The sequence below is a fragment of the Octopus bimaculoides genome, chromosome 7 (assembly GCF_046866305.1).
Source record: "Octopus bimaculoides isolate indiv1 chromosome 7, ASM4686630v1, whole genome shotgun sequence".
Lineage (NCBI taxonomy): Eukaryota > Metazoa > Mollusca > Cephalopoda > Octopoda > Octopodidae > Octopus > Octopus bimaculoides.
In genome coordinates this window covers 89,269,826-89,292,169 of record NC_142934.1, presented here as the reverse complement: position 1 = coordinate 89,292,169, position 22,344 = coordinate 89,269,826, and the positions used below count along the sequence as shown (strand labels likewise).

The following is a 22,344-nucleotide window of genomic DNA, read 5'->3' as shown; positions in this document are numbered from 1 at the left end:
GTTGAATTAAGGTAACTCTTTTACTTGTTTCAGTCATTTGACTGTGACCATGCTGGAGCACCAGCTTTAGTCAAGCAAATCGACCCCAGGACTTATTTTTTGTAAGCCTAGTACTTATTCTATTGGGTCTCTTTTACCGAACCGCTAAGTTATGGGGACGTAAACACACCACCATTGGTTGTCAAGCGATGTTGGGTGGGGACGAACATAGACACACAAACACACACATACATATATATATATATATATATATATATATATATATATATATATATATATGCGATGGGCTTCTGTCAGTTTCCGTTTACCAAATCCATTCACAAGGCTTTGGTTGGCCTGAGGCTATAGTAGTAGACACTTGTCCAAGGTGCCACACAGTGGGACTGAACCCAGAATCATGTGGTTTGTAAGCAAACTACTTACCACACAGCCACTCCTACGCCTACAAGTGTATTTGTAGTTCATAGTTGCATCACTGCGTTATGACGTGTCACTCGGGTATTTTGAAAATGAGCTTTGGTGAAGGTAAATAAAGGTTAGACCTCAATCCTGCAATTAGATTAATTTTTAGTGAGGTTGTATAATATCTCTGTTGGTCGCTCTTGGGAATCCAGCTGGAACCTTCTTAATGAAGCTGATGTGGCACAATTTTACAATATCTCATTCAATATTTTCTATTTCACTCTGTTTTACAGGGTGCATAGCTTGGAGATCAGGGAGTCTCTCTAGATCGTGCCATTATCTCTCTACATTAGAGATCACAACCCTGGTACTACAAACATGTGATTAGAATGTTGCAAGAAAGAATCACAAGACGGATTCTTCAAGCCAAGCCAACCAGTCAGAGCCCTAGAGACAGGTCAGGAATGAGATGGGTGGATAATATCTAGTTTCAGTTGGACATGCATGGGAAGTCTGCTGGAAAGTTAAATGGTGGTTGTTTCTGATAGGATCCGATGGAAAAGGGGGTTTGAGGATCCTAAACCCATGACACTCCCAAGAATAGTGAGTGGAGAGGGTGGATTGGAGGTGTGATGAGTACAGCATGTAGAAGATTCCTATAATGTGACTGGTACAATGTGTAGTACATCTACATTGTGTGACTAGTGCTGTATGCTCTGCAGATGTGTGATTTATGAAGAATTTTCTTGGGATTCATAAAGCTGGTTGCCCAGTTTCCATAGTGACTAGGTGACTGAGATCACAACAGTCCTTCTGAACAGTACATTGGCTCGTTGCCGAGTTCAAGGCCAGTAATATTGAAGGGAAGGGACAAGTTGATTACATTGATCCTAATACTTGACTGTCACTATACTTTATTGGTCCTGCAGAGATGAAAAACTAAGTTGACATTTGTGGGATTTGAACTCAGAACATAAAGAACCAGAAGAAATGCTGGCAAGCATTTTGCCTGACATGCTAATGGTTCTGATTGCTTGCCATTTTATAGTATAATTAGTACAGTATATGATACATTCATGCAATATGACTAGTGCAGTGAATAGTACATTTATATGATGAGACTAGTACAACATATAGTAAATTGAGTGTGACTAGTGTGGTGTATATAGAGTGGTTAAGCATTATTAATTCATGGATTAATTAAGCATTATTAATTTATGGATACTTAACACCGAGTGACTTAGGTAGCAACTGAAATAAAATCACTGGGGAAAATTATCTGTCACTTGCTAACAATAAAGTGAACACTAGCATATTTGATGTAATAAGGTAAAAAAAAAAAAATCAAGGGAGACAACTCTGAAATTTGAATTAATAAAAATTAAATATGGAATGCACTGAGTAGTGATCCTGATCTTTAGTTTTATTGGTGACGGCAGTGGACATGTTTTTCTATTATTAGACCTCATCAGCAAACTATTGTTTCAGTATCACTGCTAGAATTCTGTGACTAGAAGGGATAAGTTCTCTGCTTTCCATGAATGAACAGTGAGTGGTCTATTAATTTAGAAGAACGATTAGCTACAATTACTCTGGACACCTGCTACATGAAATTTTAATAGTAAAGTGGATGCTAGCTAAGATATTTGTTAAAAAAAAAATATAAATTAAAAATTTCCAATGACCTCTCAGATAAGTTCATAGAGAAACTTGTAGCCATCTGCTTTTTTATACAACGTTTGCTTCAAATGAGATCTCGTCACACAGAGCAGCTGTTTGCATCAACATCCAAAACTTGTAGTTTTTCATTTATCTTCAAATGATTTCATTCTTCAGAAAAGGTTTCAGATTGTGTCTGCATAGTTTCCAGTTGGTGTTGCTGCATGAAACATCCTTATATCACACACTGCACATGATGTATTTTTTTGTTTGTCTTATCATTAATACTAGTTTTATTCCAGTTTCTCAAAATCCTGCTGTTTGATGGTTCCGTTTTTTTTTTTTTTTTTTTCCCCCATTTTTTTTAAACAACGCTTAACATCTATCTGCCCCCCCCCCCCATCTATCTTAAACTAACATTTCTTTTTGAATGTTTTTACATACATTGACTGAGTATTTTATTAATATATTTCTTTGAGGTGACACTAATCAATATCAATTTATTTGAGAGTCTGCATTTGAATATTTGAGCTTGTTATATATCATCATCATCATTTAATGTCCTTTTTCTATGCTGGCATGGGTTGGATGGTTTGACCAGAGCTGGGAAGCCGGAGAGCTGCACCAGGTTCCAATCTGCTTCAGCATGGCTTCTACAGCTAGACGTGTCCCCCACCCAACATATATACACATATACACACACAGTATTTGTATGCATGTGTCTGTGTGTATTAATATTTATGTTACACACATTAATTGATGGTAAGGACACCATATCTTATTATTCAGCCATAATACACCAAGTATATTAAAGGCTCATAAGTCAACACTGTGTCCTACCTGTGTTAGCTGTGTGATTTAATTGCACTGCTAACACAGGTAGGACACAGTGTTGACTTATAAAGCCTTTGATATACTTAGCAGTATATTATGGTTGCTAAATGAAATATAGTCTCCTTACCATCAATTAATATGTATGTACCAGTTGCTAGAAATGTGTTAAATATTTAAAATTTCATCGTTTAACATCCGCTTTCCCTGCAAAATTTGTATATCCAATTGTGTTACACTGCTCCATTTGGTGGCTAATTAATCAATGTGTTCATTAATGGTTAATGGGTTAGATGTGATGTCGAAGAAGGAGCAACAGGGCCTGAAATATGCATATACATGTATTACTCATTTTGCAATCTTTGGTCACATTGTTTACATAGGTGCAGGAGTGGCTGTGTGCTAAGTAGCTTGCTTACCAACCATATGGTTCTGGGTTCACTCCCACTGCGTGGCATCTTGGGCAAGTTTTTCTACTATAGCCTTGAGCCGACCAAAGCCTTGTGAGTGGATTTGGTAAACAGAAATTGAAAGAAGCCCGTCGTATATATGTATATGTGTATGTGTTTGTGTGTCTGTGTTTGTCCCCCTAACATCACTTGACAACTGATGCTGGTGTGTTTATGTCCCTGTAACCTAGCGGTTCGGCAAAAAGAGAGTCCGATAGAATAAGTACTAGGCTTACAAAGAATAAGTCCTGGGGTCAATTTGCTCAACTAAAGGCGGTGCTCCAGCATGGTCACAGTCAAATGACTGAAACAAGTAAAAGAGTAAACGAGGTATATGTATTTATATATGAAACAAAGTAACTTTCAGTGCTGGCTCTAATTTCTATTGAAAATCTGAAGAGAGTCCTTTAAAAAGTTATATGATACAGTATTATAGACCCATTGCTGCTAATTTTAGCGATTTGGTTTTTGTATATGAGTTGGTGAATAACCTAAGACAGCACTTGTGAGAAGGACTGGTATGAAAAGTACGGTGGCTAGACTTATGGATTCTTAGCTGACTCTATGTGTGTGTGTGTGTGTGTGTGTGTGTGCACATTAATTTAGACATAGAAGTGAACTAGCTTCAGTTGAGAATTGAAACTGTGTTGCAGACTTGGTTGAAGCCTAGGTCATTCTCTACATGGCTTTCTAACTACTGTTGTTGATGTTATTACTCTGTTGCTCATTTGTTTATATGATATTACAAGCAAAAACATATTTTGGAATGTGAATGTCAATTCTTAAATTTATTTTTATTTACCTTTCTTTTTTTTTTTTCTCTCTTTCAGTTGAACGCCGGAAGACGTGGGCTGGTACTCCATCGTTTGACTATCTCTCCACTTTTAATGAAAGTCCAGCCATATATAATAATGATATCCTCCTCGGATAAGTGAGTCTTACCCATAAGAACTTCATAATCCCTCTCTTCCATAAATATCCCAACTCCGAAAACTACTTATTACATGGATTAGTAACTCTGAATGCCCCGCCTCATTTTGTACCACCCTAGATTTCCATCCATACATTGAACCACCTATTTTTACACACACTCCGCGTGTGTGTGTGTGTGTGTTACAAAAGCACTCGTGTAGGGACAGAGGTATTCTATTGTTTATTACAAGTTGTAATGAAAACAATTTAACATTGAGCTGAAGAATTACACAATATTTCTTAGTTGAGTCCATGTTTATTAAACTTTCACCAGAAGACAGGTGACAGTGACTTTGGACTGTAAACATGAACTCTACACAAAAGTTATTGAGGAATTCTTTCAAAGAATTTGATTTTGTTGATGCCACAAATTTTTGAAGTTTCATTTTCTGAAGAGCTACAGAGAACACAAATTCCGGGTTGAATGAGATTAAAAATCTTTAGCTTTTGTTTCCTCAGGCTGACTGCAATTCTATTGTTTATTGAGGGCATCATTAAAATCTTCTTTCGTGCTTACAACCTTCAAGTGGTAGAGTTGCAGGTTTGATGTATTAGCTGTGTTTCATGATCCACTCTGAGAGTCAAGCACAGCAGTTCTCAACCGTCTTTAACCTGTGGACACTCCTTTGATTCTTATTTGGTTCAGTTAAATCCTCATACCAATTCAATGTTTTAAAAAAATCCTATATTTATTATTAAATATTATTAGGGATTCTATATATAAAAAAAATAGTGTTAAAATATTTCGTGTATGGTACAAATAGAACCAATTTATTTCTCATAAATTTTAGCAACAAAATCTTATACAGACTCCAAGGATCATATGGATCTCCAAAAGTCATATGGACTCCCCCAAGGATCATATGAACCCTCCCCAAGGTCATATGGACCTCCAAGGATCATATGGATCCCCAAGGATCATATGGATCCCCAAAGGTGATAAGGACCTCCCAAGAATCATATGGACCTCCATCCAAGGTGATATGGACTCCAGTTGAGAACCATTGGTCTAGCAGCTTTATGAGAAGTTGATTATTCATGGGAATATGATTTCTGGAGGTAAAGAACCGCATAGGAGTTTGACTGTCCATGGTTTTATGCTTTTACTGTGAGACTTCCTTATTGGAGACATCATTGATATTTATCATGGCTTATAGTTTGATGTTGGGGAACTTATTTAGTTAAATGAGTAAAGAATTGTAGAGGCAAAGAACCCTGTATGATTACAGATTTAATTATCCGAATGCTGTACAGTGGGTCATCACTATCAGACTTAAGACATGTACTGACCTGACTCATAAGGGAAGAGTTTCTGTTGCCATGGAAACTTTTGTAGTGCCACCATGATATATCCTTGAGTCAAACATAAAGCATAGCGTTGGTGCTGAATCAATTTTTGCTACAGACAGAACACAGTTTTCCAAATTTAAAATGGTCCTAACCACATCATATTTTATTAATATGCCTGAATAATTGCAAAATATTTTAAGTATTCAGCTATTATAGATGAGAGAAATATGAAGAGAACTGGATAATCATATCAAATGAAAATGTTTTAGAAATGGATCACTAATATTGATGAACATTCAAACATTTTAGCTCTAATTTGTGTTTTTAATTTTTAGTTTTAAGAATATATTTTTATTCTTTTTTATCAATGTAAAATGATTGTTTTTCAGTTTGTAACATTTTAGTTATGGCTTATAACAACTACAAATAGAATGAAATTTGTTCACCCTAGACTTCTAGAAATTTTATAATTTTTGTAATTTAAAAAAACCCAAAACAAAATGGATTTTGTTTAGGACAGAAATAGGTTCTAAATTGATCCATAAATATCTAAGATAAATTGTGTGTGTATATATATATATATACATATATATATATATATATATATATATATATGTGTATATATATATATACACACACATACATACACATATACACTTTTGTTGTTTGTCTCTATAGGTTTCCCATTGAATTCAGAGCTAGCACTGCATGTTACAATGTTTTGTAAATGAATATGTCCAGGTAAATAATGCGGTGGAAGACATAAAAACTCAGCAATGGGTGTATATGCATATTTCAAGAGTTATTGCACTTTCATCAGCACCATATCCAACCCATCATGAAAGCGCAAGAACTTTTGAAACCTACATATACACCTGTTACCCATTTTTTCTTATCTTCAGTTGCATTGTTTACTCTAAATTCTGAAGGAAATCCAAAGAGATAAACTTTAAAGTAAGTACACTGCACTGCTAACACAAGCTAAGATGCAATATTGACTTGTAAACCTTTTAATATACTTGGTAATATATTATGGTTGCAAAATTAAATATTGTGCCCTTGCCAGAAATATTAAACACACACTGTCTGTGTATGTATATAGATATAAAGCATTTGAGAGAGAGAGAGAGAGAGAAGGAGCATTCTATACAATTGACAAAACATATTACTATATTTGGCATTTTGGAAATGAAGTGAATTTCTTGAGTCCTTTTTCCCAAACTCAGGTTGTGCAGTTTTGGATGCAATTAATATTTAACCCCTTCAATACCAACCTGGCTGAAACCGGCTCTGAGTACAAATGCTTTGTTTTCATAAGTTTTGAATTAAAATCTTCCACCAAACCTTAGTCACAATTTATGTTCCTAACACTAGCTGAATGACAACTAAGTCATTAAGCTAGTGTCATGGGTTGAGTAGTTCGATGGGAACCAACAATCCAGAGGGCTGCCCTGTGCTCTAGAGTCAACTTCAGTTATAGTTTCTACAGCTGGATGCTCTTCCTAATGTCAATCACTTTACAGAGTATATGGGTACCTTTTATTTTTGTGGCACCAGCACTCGTGAGGTCATCAAGCACTCACAAGACTCCTCAATGGAGTGGGCAAAGTTTTTACTTCTGTATAGAAAAAAAAGACAGTTTGTTCCCGTCCACTGAATCTTTCACATTTTTCTCTCTTCTCAGACAACGGACAATCACACACCTGCATTTATCTGTACACACAAACACACTCCACATAAAAAATATATTTCTTTCACTGATTAAAATATCTTAACATTTATATTCATTGCTCCACCAGAGATTGTATAATATAATATTATGTTTGACAGCTCAAATGTAGTGGATTGGCACAAGTGATAAAGCATTGTGGTATATAATTGTGACAATCTATATTCACACCAACTTTTACTGTCTATTTTCTGTGCACACATGGGGTAAAGAAGATTTGTTGAGGGTCATTTTCTACAGCTGGGTGTTCTTCCTCTCATCAACCATCACCTTTTTTCCAATTAACGTAATATTTCCATGTAGCCAATCATGGTTTTCACAGAAGACAAGAAACAACCTTGCTTTATTTTTGCCTTGTATCCTTTCATCATTGATAAAATAAAAACTTTGCCAAATAAAAGAATCAATGGTTTGATCCCCTCCCTCCAAATTTATGACCCTTTGCATATGTTAGCAATCAATATTGCATTTAACATCTTGTTTATCTAAATTCTTATTTTCTCTGTAAATCTTATTGGTAATTCTTTACGATTACAACAAATGTATATAAATGTTTCCCAGGCTGTTAGCCATAAATTTTCTACGCACACCTCTCTATTTGACAAAAAAAAAGAAACATATGGTTAATAGATTTCCAAACTTCTAATGTTAAATCATTTCACTAATATAGACATATAACAACTGTATATTTTGTACAAAATATTTTATTCTACGCATGTACATATCTGTACACAGACATAACAAAAATCAAATATTGGGCACTGTCCTTTTCTATGCCAATTTTTCATAATAAAATGTAAATATATATTTTAACAGCAATAAATTTTATACTTAATTATTTTTTGTGTTTGGAGTAATTTTCTTCCTGATTTCACATTGTTTTACTTTTCTATTTTATTTCGCTCTCAGTTTGGTTTTTCTATCACTATTTCATTTAACTTTCCCTATTTCACCATTATCATCATTAACATGCACTTTCCCATGTCTGCACGGGTCGGATGGAATTCATTGAGGCAAATTTTCTACAGCTGGGTGCCCTTCTTATCACCAACTCTCACCTGTTTCCAAATAAGCTAATACTTCCTCTTGACCAGACATGCTGAAGACAAATGACACTGCTTGTATGACAGTGACACAACTATCATATGATGTCAAGGCAGGGAGAGAAGCACACAAGGCACCTATATATGTAAATACAACGGGCTTCTTTCAGTTTCCATCTATCAAACCCTCTCACAAGACTTTGGTTGGCCTGTGGCTGGAGTAGAAGACACTTGCCTAAGGTGTCCTAATCGTGTGGTTAAGAAGTATATTTCTTACAGCACAGCCCCACCCGCTCCCTTCTATTAAAAGAAAATCATTTCCTACTGCGGTTAGTTACAAAACATAGCAACAATCATGAACAATGAACGAAATAATATAAATCAACACACGAAGATTACCGAATATATTTTTTTATTTTGTTACAGTTGACCATATATAGAAATAACCTCAGTTCCAATTTGGTTTCGGAAGGCAAACATTGATATAGAAAAAATAACATTTTAATTATAAATATCTCACTTAAACACATTTTATAGACTATTTCTTGTATAATTATTATTAATTAAATGGATTTACATATTTCATTACTGTTTTTAAAAAAATGTAAAAAAAATAAAATGTTATATTTGAATGTTAAAGTTTTGTTGACTGGTGTGTAGAAAATAATTTTGCTTATTGATGTATACAAAATACATATAGCCTCGTTTATCACTGATTCTTTCATCACTGATAACACTACATAACAACTGTGAACCATGTTTCATTTATCATGGATGAGGCAAGTGAAATCGAAATCGAGTTAAATTGGACACTAAACTCCACTTGCGAAGACCTGTTGAGGCAAGTGAAATCGAACTAAAATCGACAACTGGCACCCATGCCAACGTCATCTCCCTCATTGGACACGAAACTCAGCTTGCGAAGACTTATTGGGGCAAGCGAAATCAAAATTGTGATGGCACCTGTGCCCAGCATCGCCTTTCTGGCACTTGTGCCCGTGGCATGTGTAAGGACTTTCGAGCGAGATCGTTGCCAGTGCCCCTGGACTGGCTCTTGTGCAGGTGGCACATAAAATACATCATTTTGAGCGTGGCCATTGCCAGTACCTCCTGACTGGCCTTCGTGCAGGTGGCATGTAAAAGCACCCACTACACTCTCTGAGTGGTTGGCGTTAGGAAGGGCAGCCTGGTGTTGCCATCTGGTTTCACCAGTCCTCAGTCAAATCGTCCAGCCCATGCTAGCATGGAAAGCGGACGTTAAACGATGATGATGATGGATTGATCTGTGATAACACTGTTCATACAGCAAAATTGCAAGACCATGCTCCAGCAATTACCCACAATGCTATGCTACTCACAATGGACTGATTATCGCTTGTGTTTATGCGATCATACTTTGAGATTTACATATTCGGTCTCATCAACATGGAACCAGTAAACAGAAAAAATATGAAGAGGCACCTGATTTTCATAGACAATGTAGATGCTTTGCCGCTGTGGGCCATTGTGAGCCACGAGTTTAGCACTAATGAATCTAACAATTGCTCCATTTACCAAATACATGGAGAGGATTCATTTATCATTGTTTGTTTTGGAACCAAATCTCCAAGATAAACGAGGACAGACGTATATTTAAGCTAAATATTATTATTATTATCATTTTTTAACTCTAACATTGGACAAACGGAAGCTAAATTAATTAAAAAAACAAAAAAAAAACATGAAATAGGTTATCAAACAAACAAAGCAATATAAAAATTATTGATGAATGCACGTAAATAAGTGATGAAATGAATAGCAATGAAAAAGTTTTTATATGGACATTTACAAAGATATAAGAGTTGTAGAGAAAGAGAGAAGAAAATAAAGACTATAGTATATTTGAAGGACGTTTCTGAAGGCAACTGGGGAGAACAACTGAAGGGTTATAAATTTACTTCACTATTTTTACAAAACAGAATATTATTTAAAAAAAAGTTTTAGAGAAATATACAAAATGAAGTTTTTTGTGTTTAGCTTGCAAGATTCTTATTGTGAATTCGTGTGTTGAAACATTTCTTTTTTGTATTTTGGGAAGATCATAATGCCAACGATAGACATGCTGACACTGGTTTTATTTCACTTCTTTTATTTGTTGGTTGGTTGGTTACTCGTTTAACTAATGAAATGTTTGATTAATTGTTCAGTCAGCTAATCAGTTAGCTAGATTTGTCAAAGTCCTTTCATTGCTACTCATGACAGCAGAGCTGGTGTTGAGAGGACGAATCATTGATGCCATTGCGAATGGAGCCACAGGACTTTGACAAACTTAGAGGACTGATCGATTGATGAATGATTAACCAAACAATCAATGAGTTAATTGGTTAAATATTTAACCAGTTGATTAATAAAAATAAAGAAGTGGAATAGAACCAGTGAATGTGTTTATTATTGGCATAATGACCCTCCCAAGATACAAGAAAATGAAATTATAGGAATGTAAGAAATTTATGGAATGTGGTTCAAAATGGAGAAAATATGTTTGAGAAATGGTGATAGACTGCATTAGGTTACAAAGAAAAAATAAAACTGATTTCTCAGAACATTCTATTTACAAATTAATTAAAACATGACAAATCTGATTTCTTCTGTGTGGAGGATACATAAATATAATAATATACATCTTGAGAAAAAACAAATGTATATTGTCAGTCTCTCTCTGGTTTTCATAATGTTGCAGTTTTTCTGTTTTTACTCACATAAACACACAACTTGGAATTCATTGTTTTGAAGATTTTCATGTGAAGGCCTCAGTGAATTGATGAAATCTTTATTATTTGAATTTTTTTCACTCTTAAAATTTGAGAAACAGTTTTTTTATTAATAATATCAAAGGCAGTGAACTTGCAGATTTGTTATTGTCCCAGATAAAATGCTGTTTTTTGCATACCAAGTTACATCCCTTGACTTCCTTGTGTACAAAAAAAAAAAACTGTTGTGATAAGGATTCTATTTCACTCCACGTTCAGTGTTTTTTTGTTTTTTTTCTTAAGTGTAAGGGCATCACCTATCAATTTTTTTCTCAGGGTTTCTGAGACCAGAGATCTGTCTTGAGTAGATTCCGCTAAGGGCAACCCAAAGGGCCAGGCAATGATATTAAATAGGGAGATGTCCCTTTTGGGGTTTGGGGCTCAGTGAAATGATGTCCATCCTTCATGAAGATGACTAGATTAGCAGCTTTACTCTTTGTGTATCCTGAGGTGGCCAATTAGTCCAAATCGACACAAAACCCACAGTTCCAGTTGTGGGGTGGGCCATGTAATAACAGAATCAAAACCTGGTGGGACTCTGTCTTTGCATGCAGCCTTCCTCTCTTTAGCTTTTCTGATCATTTCTGACTCTGAATACTCTAGAGCAGTGCTACTCAAAGTCGTGGACCGGTGCCAGTCTGCAAGCCATCAGCTGCTGGTACGTGGTGAGTTTCCAGAAAAAGAAACATTATAAAATGCTGATGTAATATTGTATTCATTGTATACAAAATAAATATAAGATAAAAAAAAAAATTGTCAACTTTTATATTTATCATCACCATTGCTGTTTAATGTCTACTTTTCATGCTGGCATGGGTTGGACGGTTTGACTGAGGACTGGTGAACCAGAAGGCTGCACCAGGCTCCAATCTGATCTGGCAATGTTTCTACAGCTGGAAGCCCTTCCTAATGCCAACCACTCTGAGAGTGTAGTGGGTGCTTTTATGTACCACTGGCATGAGGGCCAGTCAGGCGGTTCTGGTAATGCTCAAAAGGTGTTTTTTACGTGCTACCTGCACGGGAGCCAGTCCGGCGGCACTGGTAATGAGCATGCTTGAATGTTGTTTTTCACGTGCCAGTAAGACGACGCTGGTAACAATTACACTCAAATGGTGCTTTTCATTTGTCACCGGCATGGGATCCAATCCGTGGCCCTGGCAACGATCACGCTCGGATGTGCTTTTAACGTCCCACTGGCACAAGTGCCAATCAGGCGGTACTGTCATTGGCCACGTCCATTATATATATTGTTTCCAGATATAAACTAATATTACTAAGAAATATTACCGGTCCTTGGCATATTGGAAAAAAAAAACTGCCGGTACACCACATCTGATAGTTTGAGAAGCACTGCTCTGGAGTACAGCACTACACCACAGCGAGTGATCTTGAGCAAGATCTTACCAAATACACTGCTCTGAATCAGTGAAACGAGTACCAGCAGTGGGATGAGTTTGTTTAACACACCATGTCCCCTTCTTCATAAATCTGTGGCCACAAACGAAATCATTACATGACTGATATCTTAGATAAAAGTAGATGGCATGAGAATACCGTTTAAAGACTGATAGCAAAGCAAATCATAAAAGAAAACATTTCTTCTCTGTTTCTTTCTCCTCTCTCTCACTCAATTTTAGCAATTAGAGCTTGACTGATGATTAAGCTAAACTTAATGTTCAGTTATAATAGAAACAATTCTACATTACATTATTTACATTTGACAGATATTTATCCTCATCTTGTTTGTTGTTAACACAACGTTTCAGCTGATATATACCCTCCAGCCTTCATCAGGTGTCTTGGGGAAATTTCGAACCTGGGTTCTCATTCTTAAGGTATTTTTTGATGTTGTTATTATTATTATTATTATTCAGGTGACTGCCTGGAATCGAACTCGGAATCTTAGGGTTAGTAGCTCATGCTCTTAACCACTATGCCATATGCCCATGGGCAAGATGAGGACAAATATCCGTCAAATGTAAATAATGTACATAATTCCTCTTCTCTTAAATATAGAACTGAATTCTACATTAATCTGATGGATTGCTCTATACTTTGTTGAGTACAAATTTATTATTCTTAAATGAGAATATTATTGGCAGTTATTATTCTTGTTTAAGAATTATATAGACAGAGAGGGAAAATGAGAGAGATACAAATGTGGTTTGACGTATTGTTGACTAGGTTTTCTCACTGTTTGACCTTTAACAATATATATACATAACTTTGTGGATTCTCCCGTTGGTTTCGACATATGAGGTTCCAACAACCAATATAAAAGATTACCCCCGCAGGATTTGTTTCCAGTAGAGAAGACCTGTGAAGGATAACCTACCTTTGGTAAGTTAAATGTGTGTCCTGGCACCAAATCAGAAATTTTTAACTCCTTGCACATTAAACACACACATTCATTTGTTTGTACTTCGCCGTGCTGGTATAGACAAGATGAAGTCTTATTACTAAAGCATTGTTTTTACAACTGGATGCTCTTCCTGTCGCTAACCTTTGCTTGTTTTGCAAGGGATTTTTATTCTTCCAGTCTTTAAACGACTGGAAGAATAAAAATCAGAGTGATTTCTTGACAGGGAATTGTCAACATAATGTCACTGCGTTTGCTCTCGTGATTTCCCCTGAAAACGTCAGAATGTGAACAATCACAGAAACTATGTATATACACACATGCATACATATATATATGTGTATACACACATGCATATATATATACACACATGCATATATATATATATATATATATATATATATATATATATATATATATATATATATATATATATACACACATGCATATATATATATATGTATATGTATATACACACATGCATATATTTGTATATACACATGCATATATATATTTATACATATATATAATATGTATTATTTATTTAAAAGCAGCAGAAATATAACAAGAGACTGTTACTCGGAGTTTCACGTTCCCATTCATCGGACAGGTTTATTAGAACTGTCCGATGAACGGGAACGTGAAACTCCGAATAACAGTCTTTTGTTATATTTCTGCTGCTTTTAAATAATGCATATTACTCTACCTCTGGTATTTGAGTACTCTTTTTTCCACCTTGTTGCACATTTTATGTGCTTACTCCGGTATATATAATTTGTATTCGTTTTTATGCTAAAAACAAATCTACATTAAACTGAAGGAGTATTCCATACTTTTTATAGAGAACAAATTTAATATTCTTAAACAAGAATATTCTTGACAGTGACTTCGAAGTTTTGGCTGGTTATGTTATCATTGGACTGCCTGAAGTCACTCTCAATACCATTCTTGTTAAAGAATAACATTTATACACACACATGAAGGTTCAAATTCCACCGAGGTCAATCCTTTTTGGGAGTTGATAAATTAAGTACCAGCTGAATACTGCGTTGGTATAATAGACTAGGATCCTTCCCCCAAATTCCTGGCCTTGTGGCAAAATTTTAAACCAACATTTACATACACACACACACACGATGAACCTCTACACAGTTTGCATCTGCTAATTCCACTCACATGGAATTGTCTGGCCCAAGACTGAAGCTGATGACCCTTGTCCAATATGCCATGCAAAGGACCTGAAAGTGGAACTAGATGTTGGGAAGTGAACTTCTCAGCCCTCCAGCCATACCTGTCACTAAAATATAAAATTGTTTTAACCCTTTGGCATTTAGGATTACTCTGTCAAATATAATCCTTATTTATGCGTATTGTTTTGAATTAATCCTGGATTATCTTGTAGCCTTGAGATTTCTTTAGAGTGATTGTTTGTCTTTAGAATGACATTGTAGGGCGGATGCAGGAAACCAGTTCTGTCCAGTTTGAACATAAAATAGCTGGGATATTTAGGCCAGATATGTTCAAAGGATTAAACATGAAAGGGTTAATGACTTTGCAGTCACTGTTTGCTGACTTTGGGGAATTAAAAGAGTGAATCTATTTCACAAAGTATCTTGTAAAGTCTGTATTTCTTGTAATATATCCACAAGATGGGAGTGACTGTCAAAATAACTGCCAGTAGCCAACCATTGTATAAAGATCAGTTGTAGTAATATAGAAGTTGTGGAGAGAATCAAAATGTTTTGGCATCAACAAACATCTTCAGTTGACACAATGATTACGTTGATACAGAAAGGGTATTCTGGCCGTAGATTGAACCACTGACATCTAGTTGGTTGTAAGCTGTGTGACCAAATCCTGTGACTGCTAAAGACTCATTTCTGATTCCTGAAATATTAGAAAGAAAAAAGAAAAATTAGAAGCCATTGATTAATTTATTGGCTGTTCATGCAACCAGTCGTTATGTCATGAAGGAATGTCAAAATTGTTTACTGTTTTAGTCAAATGGTGACAAGTAGACCTGTAAAATATCGACGTGTATATTCACACACACACACACACACACAGAAAATGGGCTTCCAGCAGTTTCCACCGACCAAATTCATTCACAAAGTAATGATTGGTCCAGCCTAAACAAGACAACACTTGCCTTGGGTGCTGCACAGCAATAGCCTTCTATGTACCATACTCAGAATAAATACATCACTGAAAGTCAATTTACTGCAGTGTCCTTCCAGAGATAACATCACTTATTGATGTGCTGTGTTTAAAAAAAAAAAAAAGCACAACATTGGAAGGAGATGAAAATTATCCGAGCAGTGGCTGCCAAGAATGCCATCATCATCATCATTGTTTAACATCTGTTTTCCATGCTGGCATGGGTTGGATGGTTTGACTGAGGACTGGCAAGCCAGAAGGCTGCACCAGGCTCCAATCTGATCCGGCAATGTTTCTACAGTTGGATGTCCTTCCTAACACCAACCACTTCAAGAGTGTAGTGGGTGCTTTTTTACGTGCCATTGGCACAAGCCAGTCAGGCGGACCTGGCATCGATCACGTACGGATAGTGCTTTTTACATGCCACTAGCACGGGGGGGGGGGGGGGGGGGGCAGTCGGTGGGTACTGGCATCGGCCACGTTTGGTTGGTGCGTTTTACGTGCCACTGGCATGAGAGTCAGTCATATATATACATATATATATATATATATATATATATTTATATATATATATATTTATTTATTCATTTATTTATTTAATAGTTTTTACATTAAGACTATGTAAACCTCAGGAGAGGCTGTATGGTAAGTAGCTTGCTTACCAACAACATGGTTCTGGGTTCAGGCTTACTGTATTGCACCTTGGGCAAGTGTCTTCTACTATAGCCTCAGGTTTACCAAAGCCTTGTGAGTGGATTTGGTATACAGAAACTGGAAGAAGCCCATGGTATATATATATATATGTGTGTGTGCGTTTGTGTTTGTCCCCCCAACATCGCTTGACAACCGATGCTGGTGTGTTTATATCCCTGATACTTAGCAGTTCAGCAAAAGAGACTGATAGAATAAGTACTAGGCTTACAAAGAATAAGTCCTGGGGTCGATTTGCTTGACTAAAGGCAGTGCTCCAGCATGGCTGCAGTCAAATGATTGAAACAAGTAAAAGAATAAAAGAATGTCTAACCTGCCAGAGGGGAATATAAATTGATATGAGGTGCTGCTGAAGTTAGTGAGGCCCCTAGAGTTTGCACCCCAGAATTGGTTGCAGATATGGCCACAGGCATATCTAAACTCAACTCAACATCCATGTCTTCGTCCCATATACTGTTCTGGAAGGGGAAATTGTCTTGGAGACAGATTGTGGGATCCAACAGGTTCTGAAATCAGAAAGCAGAGAAGGAAATTAAAAAAACAAACAACAACAACAAATATTATGAGTTGTACTTCATAGGTTTAGGGTTACAAACAGGAAAACAGAAGTGAAAACATGAGGGAATATATATTTTTTTATGATTAATTAATTGGCACTCCGTCGGTTACGACGACGAGGGTTCCAGTTGATCTGATCAACGGAACAGCCTGCTCGTGAAATTAACATGCAAGTGGCTGAGCACTCCACAGACATGTGTACCCTTAACGTAGTTCTCGGGGATATTCAGCGTGACATAGTGTGACAAGGCTGACCCTTTGAATTACAGGCACAACAGAAATAGGAAGAAAGAGTGAGAGAAAGTTGTGGTGAAAGAGCACAGTAGGGTTCACCAGATATCCCCTGCCGGAGCCTCGTGGAACTTTAGGTGTTTTCACTCAATAAACACTCACAACGCCCGGTCTGGGAATTGAAACCATGATCCTACGATCACGAGTCCGCTGCCCTAACCACTGGGCCATTGCACCTCCATGATTAATTAGTGGATGGTGATGAGCAGGCAGAATGCTTTGTGGTATTTTGTCTGTTTTTATGTTCTGAGTTCAAATTCTTCTGAGGTTGGCTTTACCATTTATCCTTTCAGGGTCAAAAAAATAGTCCCAGTTGAGCAGTGGGGGGTCAATGTGGTCGGCTTCGGCCCTTCACTGAAAATTTCAGGCCTTGTACCTATAGTAGAAGGGATTATTAATTGATTGCAGGCAGAAAGCCAACAGAATCGTCATTAACATGGTGGACGAAATGCTTAGCAACATCTCTTCCCTCTCTTTATGTTCTGAGTTCAAATCCTGCCAAGGTCGACTTTGCCTTTCATCCTTTCGGGGTTGATAAAATATGCACCAGTGAAGTACTGGGGTCAGTGTAACTGACATCGCCCACCTCAAAAGTTGCTGGCCTTGTGCAAGAATTTGATACCATAAAAGGCAGCAAAATGGCAGAATTGTTATCATGCTGGAGAAAATGTTCTGAGTTCAAATTCTGCTGAGGTCAATTTTGCCTTTCATCAGTTTGGGGGTCAATAAAATAAGTACCAGTTGTGTACTCGGGTTAATGAAATTGACTTCACCCACCTCAAAACTTGCTGGCCTTGTGCCAATATTAGAAACCCGGTGTTACAGAGTAATTCAAGGGCCAAGAATTTCGTGTATTGGCACTTCAATTCACAAACATTTACACAGAGTACAAAGGATATTAAGATTTTAAAGGTACACTAGATGTGTGTGGTGGAGGGGTTACCTTTAGGTTCATTTCTGACATTGTTGGGTCTAAAGAAAGAGTTGTGTCCACAGCACCGACTTCCTTTAATAAGCTGCTGTTGTTTTGTTCTAGAATCTCGACATGTTGTGGGGTCGGACTGTCTGGTAGAAAAGGGGACTGGATATGATACTGATTAGGGCCTCCTGATAATATATTGGGTTGCTCTGGGTGCACATTTGCTGTCTGTCGGATGTTGATGATGTTGGGTAGATTCGGTGAAATCTGCATCTGAGGTGAGTCTACTCGTCCCTGGATAATCAATTCCAAACGTTCTGAAAAAGACAAACAAACCCCAAAAAAAAAATGGATGTGGAAAGAAAGATACAAAGAAATTGAACAAAGTCAAATTTTATTTTTAATGTTTTACATAATATTTGGCTGGAGCGGCTGTTTGGTAAGGAGCTTGCTCACCAACCACATGGTTCCGAGTTCAGTCCCACTGCGTGGCACCTTGGGCAAGTGTCTTCTACTATAGCCTCGGGCCAACCAAAGCCTTATGAGTAGATTTGGTAGTCGGAAACTGAAAGAAGCCCATCGTATATATATATATATATATGTATATATATATATGTATGTGCGTGTATATGTTTGAGTGTCTGTGTTTGTCCCCCGAACATCGCTTGAAAATCGATGCTGGTGTGTTTACGTCCTTGTAACTTAGCAGTTCGGCAAAAGAGAACTGATTAAATAAGTACTAGGCTTACAAAGAATAAGTCCTGGGGTCGATTTACTCGACTAAAGGCGGTGCTCCAGCATGGCCACAGTCAAATGACTGAAACAAGTAAAAGAGTAATATTCGGCAGTTAATTCTACCAAATATAATATAATGGATTTATTCTTTGATTTGAAATCATTTTATAAATACCTGCATCTGATGGAACTCAACTAAATGTACCGAAAGAGCTTGATGGTGATCATGGCCGGCCCTAGGGTTGCTGGTGCCCCCGGGCAAGCTGAACTTCGGTGAGTACAAGCTGACAGTTGTGGAAATTTCCTTAAATTTTGTCACGCCCTTTTTGGTACCCCCTAGCACATGGTTCCCTGGGTGCCTCCTTGAGCTGGTCCTGGTGGTGATGTTAAATATGATAATGGATTAAGGGAATGACCCCTGAACATTTAGGGCCCATCTGATAGGGCTCTGCACAGTATTGCTCCCATTAAAGCAGCACCTGGACAGAACCCTTTTTTTCCCCTTGGAATCCCCCCTCCCCTCTACACTACTGTTGTTTGCAATCTTTTTTTTGATTAATTACTGTTTTTTAAACAATGATAATACAAGACACAAGTGTGAGTGTGTGGTAAGAAGTTTACTTCCCAACCACATGGTTCTAGGTTCAGTACCACTGCATGGCACTTTGGGTGAGTGTCTTCTACTTATAGTCTTAGACAGACCAAAGCCTTGGTAGACAGAAACTATAAGAAGCCCATTGCATGTGTGTGTATATATATATATATATATATATATATATATATATATGTGTGTGTGTGTGTGTGTGTTTGTCTTTGTTCTGTGTTTGTCTCCCACCACTACTTGACAACTGGTGTTGGGTTGTTTACATCCTCATAACCTACCAGTTCAGCAAAAAGAGACAAATAGAATAAGTACCATGTTTAAAAAAAAAAAAAGACAGGACTGGGATCGATTCATTTGGCTAAAAAATTCTTCGAGGTGATGCCTCAGCATGGCCGCAGTCTAACAACTAAAACAAGTAAAAGAAAAAAAGACCAAAGAATCCAGTACAAGACATTACCTGGATTTGCCATGCTGTTTCGGATTCCTTGAGGATCTTTTTTCTCCCATTTAGCAATTTCTTCTTCCATTTTGGATATTTTGGCTGGATTAAGTGCCCAGAGACAACCTTTACGAGAAGATCCACTGAATTTGGGATTTTCGACTTTTTCAAAGCATTTATTCAAAGACAGATTATGCCTAACAGAATTCTGAAATTAAAAATATACAAATTATATTAAAATATCTGTCATCACTGTACAAAGTATGAATATGGTGGGGACAGAGCTAAGCAGGGATTTACATAAATTTACGAGGAGCTGGTGATAAGTTCCTGGTTTTGGGTAAAAGAAAATACAGGAGGATCAGTTAATTAGGATTTCATTCAACATATTCCCCTCTCAGATTCACACACTGTAGCAGCCCTTTTAGCAGTCCTTCAGTTTTTCTAAGCCCTGTAAAAGAACTTGGAAGGTTGGGCCTCCACTCAGGCTTTTCGTGATACCTCTAAAGCCAGGAACTTTTCAGCACCCCCCTCATACAAATACTGTTCTATATTTCACAGATGGGGAATTCTGTACATTATTTACATTGGCCGGATATTATGTGTTCTCATCTTGTTCGTTGTTACCATAACCCCAAGATTGTGAGTTCAATTTTGGGGTTATGATAGTGCCTTGAATAAATAGTAATAATAATAATAAGGCCTCACCGAGGCAAAGACTTGTGACGGAGACCTTTCGAAATATGCTGTGCGTGAGAAGACCCGACAAGCCAAGTAAGACCATAATCTGAGGCCTTTGCCAGGGGTGTAGCCAGCCCACTTATGTGTACCTTTCCTTCATTGGACACTAAACTCCGCTTCCGAAGACCTGTTGAGGCAAGTGAAATCGAAATCGAACCAAATTCGATGATTGGCACCCATGCCAACCTCTCCTTCATTGGACACTAAACTCGGCTTGCGAAGACCTGTTGGGGCAAGTGAAAGCAAAATCGTGATGGCACCTGTATCAGTGGAGTGCTAAGAGCACTGTCTGAGCGTGATCGTTGCCAGAGCAGCTGTCTGGCTTCTGTGCCAGTGGCACGTAAATAGCACCATTTGAGCATGATCATTACCGGCATCACCTTACTGGCACTTGTACCGGTGGCATGTGAATAGACATTCGAGCAAGGTTGTTGCCAGTGCCACTGGACTGACTCCTGTGCAGGTGGCACGTAAAAAACACCCACTACATTCTCTGAATGGTTGGCGTTAGGAAGGGCATCCAGCTGTAGAAACTCTGCCAAATCAGATTGGAGCCTGGTGTAGCCATCTGGTTCCCCAGTACTCAGTCAAATCGTCCAACCCATGCTAGCATGGAAAGCAGAAGTTAAATGTGTTAAAAACTTATTTTTTAAAAAAGATGTGTGCTGGTGAATTTGCGATGTGTCTAATGTGCTTGGACATGAAAAGTATAGTAACTGAACGGGTTTGGTCAGATATTATGAGAAAATTAATTGAAGAATTTTAATTTACCTTCCATCCACCTGGTGCATTCTTAAAGTATGGGAAGTTCTCTCTGAAAAATTACATGGAAAACAGAATTAAACAGCTGAATAGAATTCGGAAAGTTTTAATTACAGAATTAACAAAATATATGCATATATATATAATATATACAATTAAACCTTGGGAGAGGCATTATGCTGGTAATAATTGTATTTCTTTCAACACACGTATCCACATCAAGAATCTTGCACACGAAATACACATACGAAATATATAATATATATATCATCATCATCGTTTAACATTGTTTTCCATGTTGGCATGGGTTTTATATATATATATATATTTATATATGTGTGTGTGTGTATGTGTGTGCGTAAATAAATGTATGTATGTGTGCATATATATATATATATATATATAAATATATTGTATTATACAAATAAGAAGATGATAGTTTTTGTATGCAGAGTTAGAACAGTAAAAATACTAGGTAAATTACCCTTACAAGGCAGAAAAATTTATTAACAACCAGCCATGGGACTTGAACCCATATCCCTTAATACTCCAGATGAATGCTTTATTAAGCTAATCTGCCCACTGACAAATTCATCCGCTGGATTACATGCTAAATATTTTAGCTTTATAGAAGAACCATGTGTGTATAAATGTAAACAAATAAATATCTGTTTATATGGTTGTTGCCAGTGCCGCTGGACTGGCTCCTGTGCAGGTAGCATGTAAAAAACACCTTTTCAGCATGGTTGTTGCCAGAACTGCTTGACTGGCCTTTGTGCCAGTGGCATGTAAAAGCATCCACTACATTCTCGGAGTGGTTGGCATTAGGAAGGGCATCCAGCTGTAGAAACTTTGCCAGATCAGATTGGAGCCTGGTGCAGCCTTCTGGCTTGCCAGTCCTCAG

At 37.1% G+C, this 22,344-nt stretch overlaps 2 protein-coding genes across 7 annotated transcripts in view; one reads left to right on the top strand and one right to left on the bottom strand.

The window, feature by feature from the left end:
- Positions 1 to 6,104, top strand: part of LOC106880977 (uncharacterized) — a 169,550-nt gene extending 163,446 nt beyond the window's left edge. For all 6 annotated transcript variants that reach the window (XM_089355598.1, XM_089355602.1, XM_089355600.1 and 3 more), the window contains one exon: positions 4,172 to 6,104. In XM_089355598.1, the coding sequence (XP_089211724.1) occupies positions 4,172 to 4,272 (101 nt within the window). In that variant the 3' untranslated portion in view covers positions 4,273 to 6,104. The remainder of the gene's footprint in view (positions 1 to 4,171) is intronic.
- Positions 6,105 to 15,132: 9,028 nt separating this feature from the next.
- The window catches only part of LOC106880976 (uncharacterized), a 49,778-nt gene continuing 42,566 nt past the window's right edge, over positions 15,133 to 22,344 (bottom strand). The window contains exons 2-6 of the mRNA XM_089355595.1: positions 21,450 to 21,492; positions 19,956 to 20,145; positions 18,184 to 18,476; positions 16,705 to 16,897; positions 15,133 to 15,410 (exon numbers count right to left, since the gene is read on the bottom strand). Of these exons, the coding sequence (XP_089211721.1) occupies positions 15,301 to 15,410; positions 16,705 to 16,897; positions 18,184 to 18,476; positions 19,956 to 20,145; positions 21,450 to 21,492 (829 nt within the window). The 3' untranslated portion in view covers positions 15,133 to 15,300. The remainder of the gene's footprint in view (positions 15,411 to 16,704; positions 16,898 to 18,183; positions 18,477 to 19,955; positions 20,146 to 21,449; positions 21,493 to 22,344) is intronic.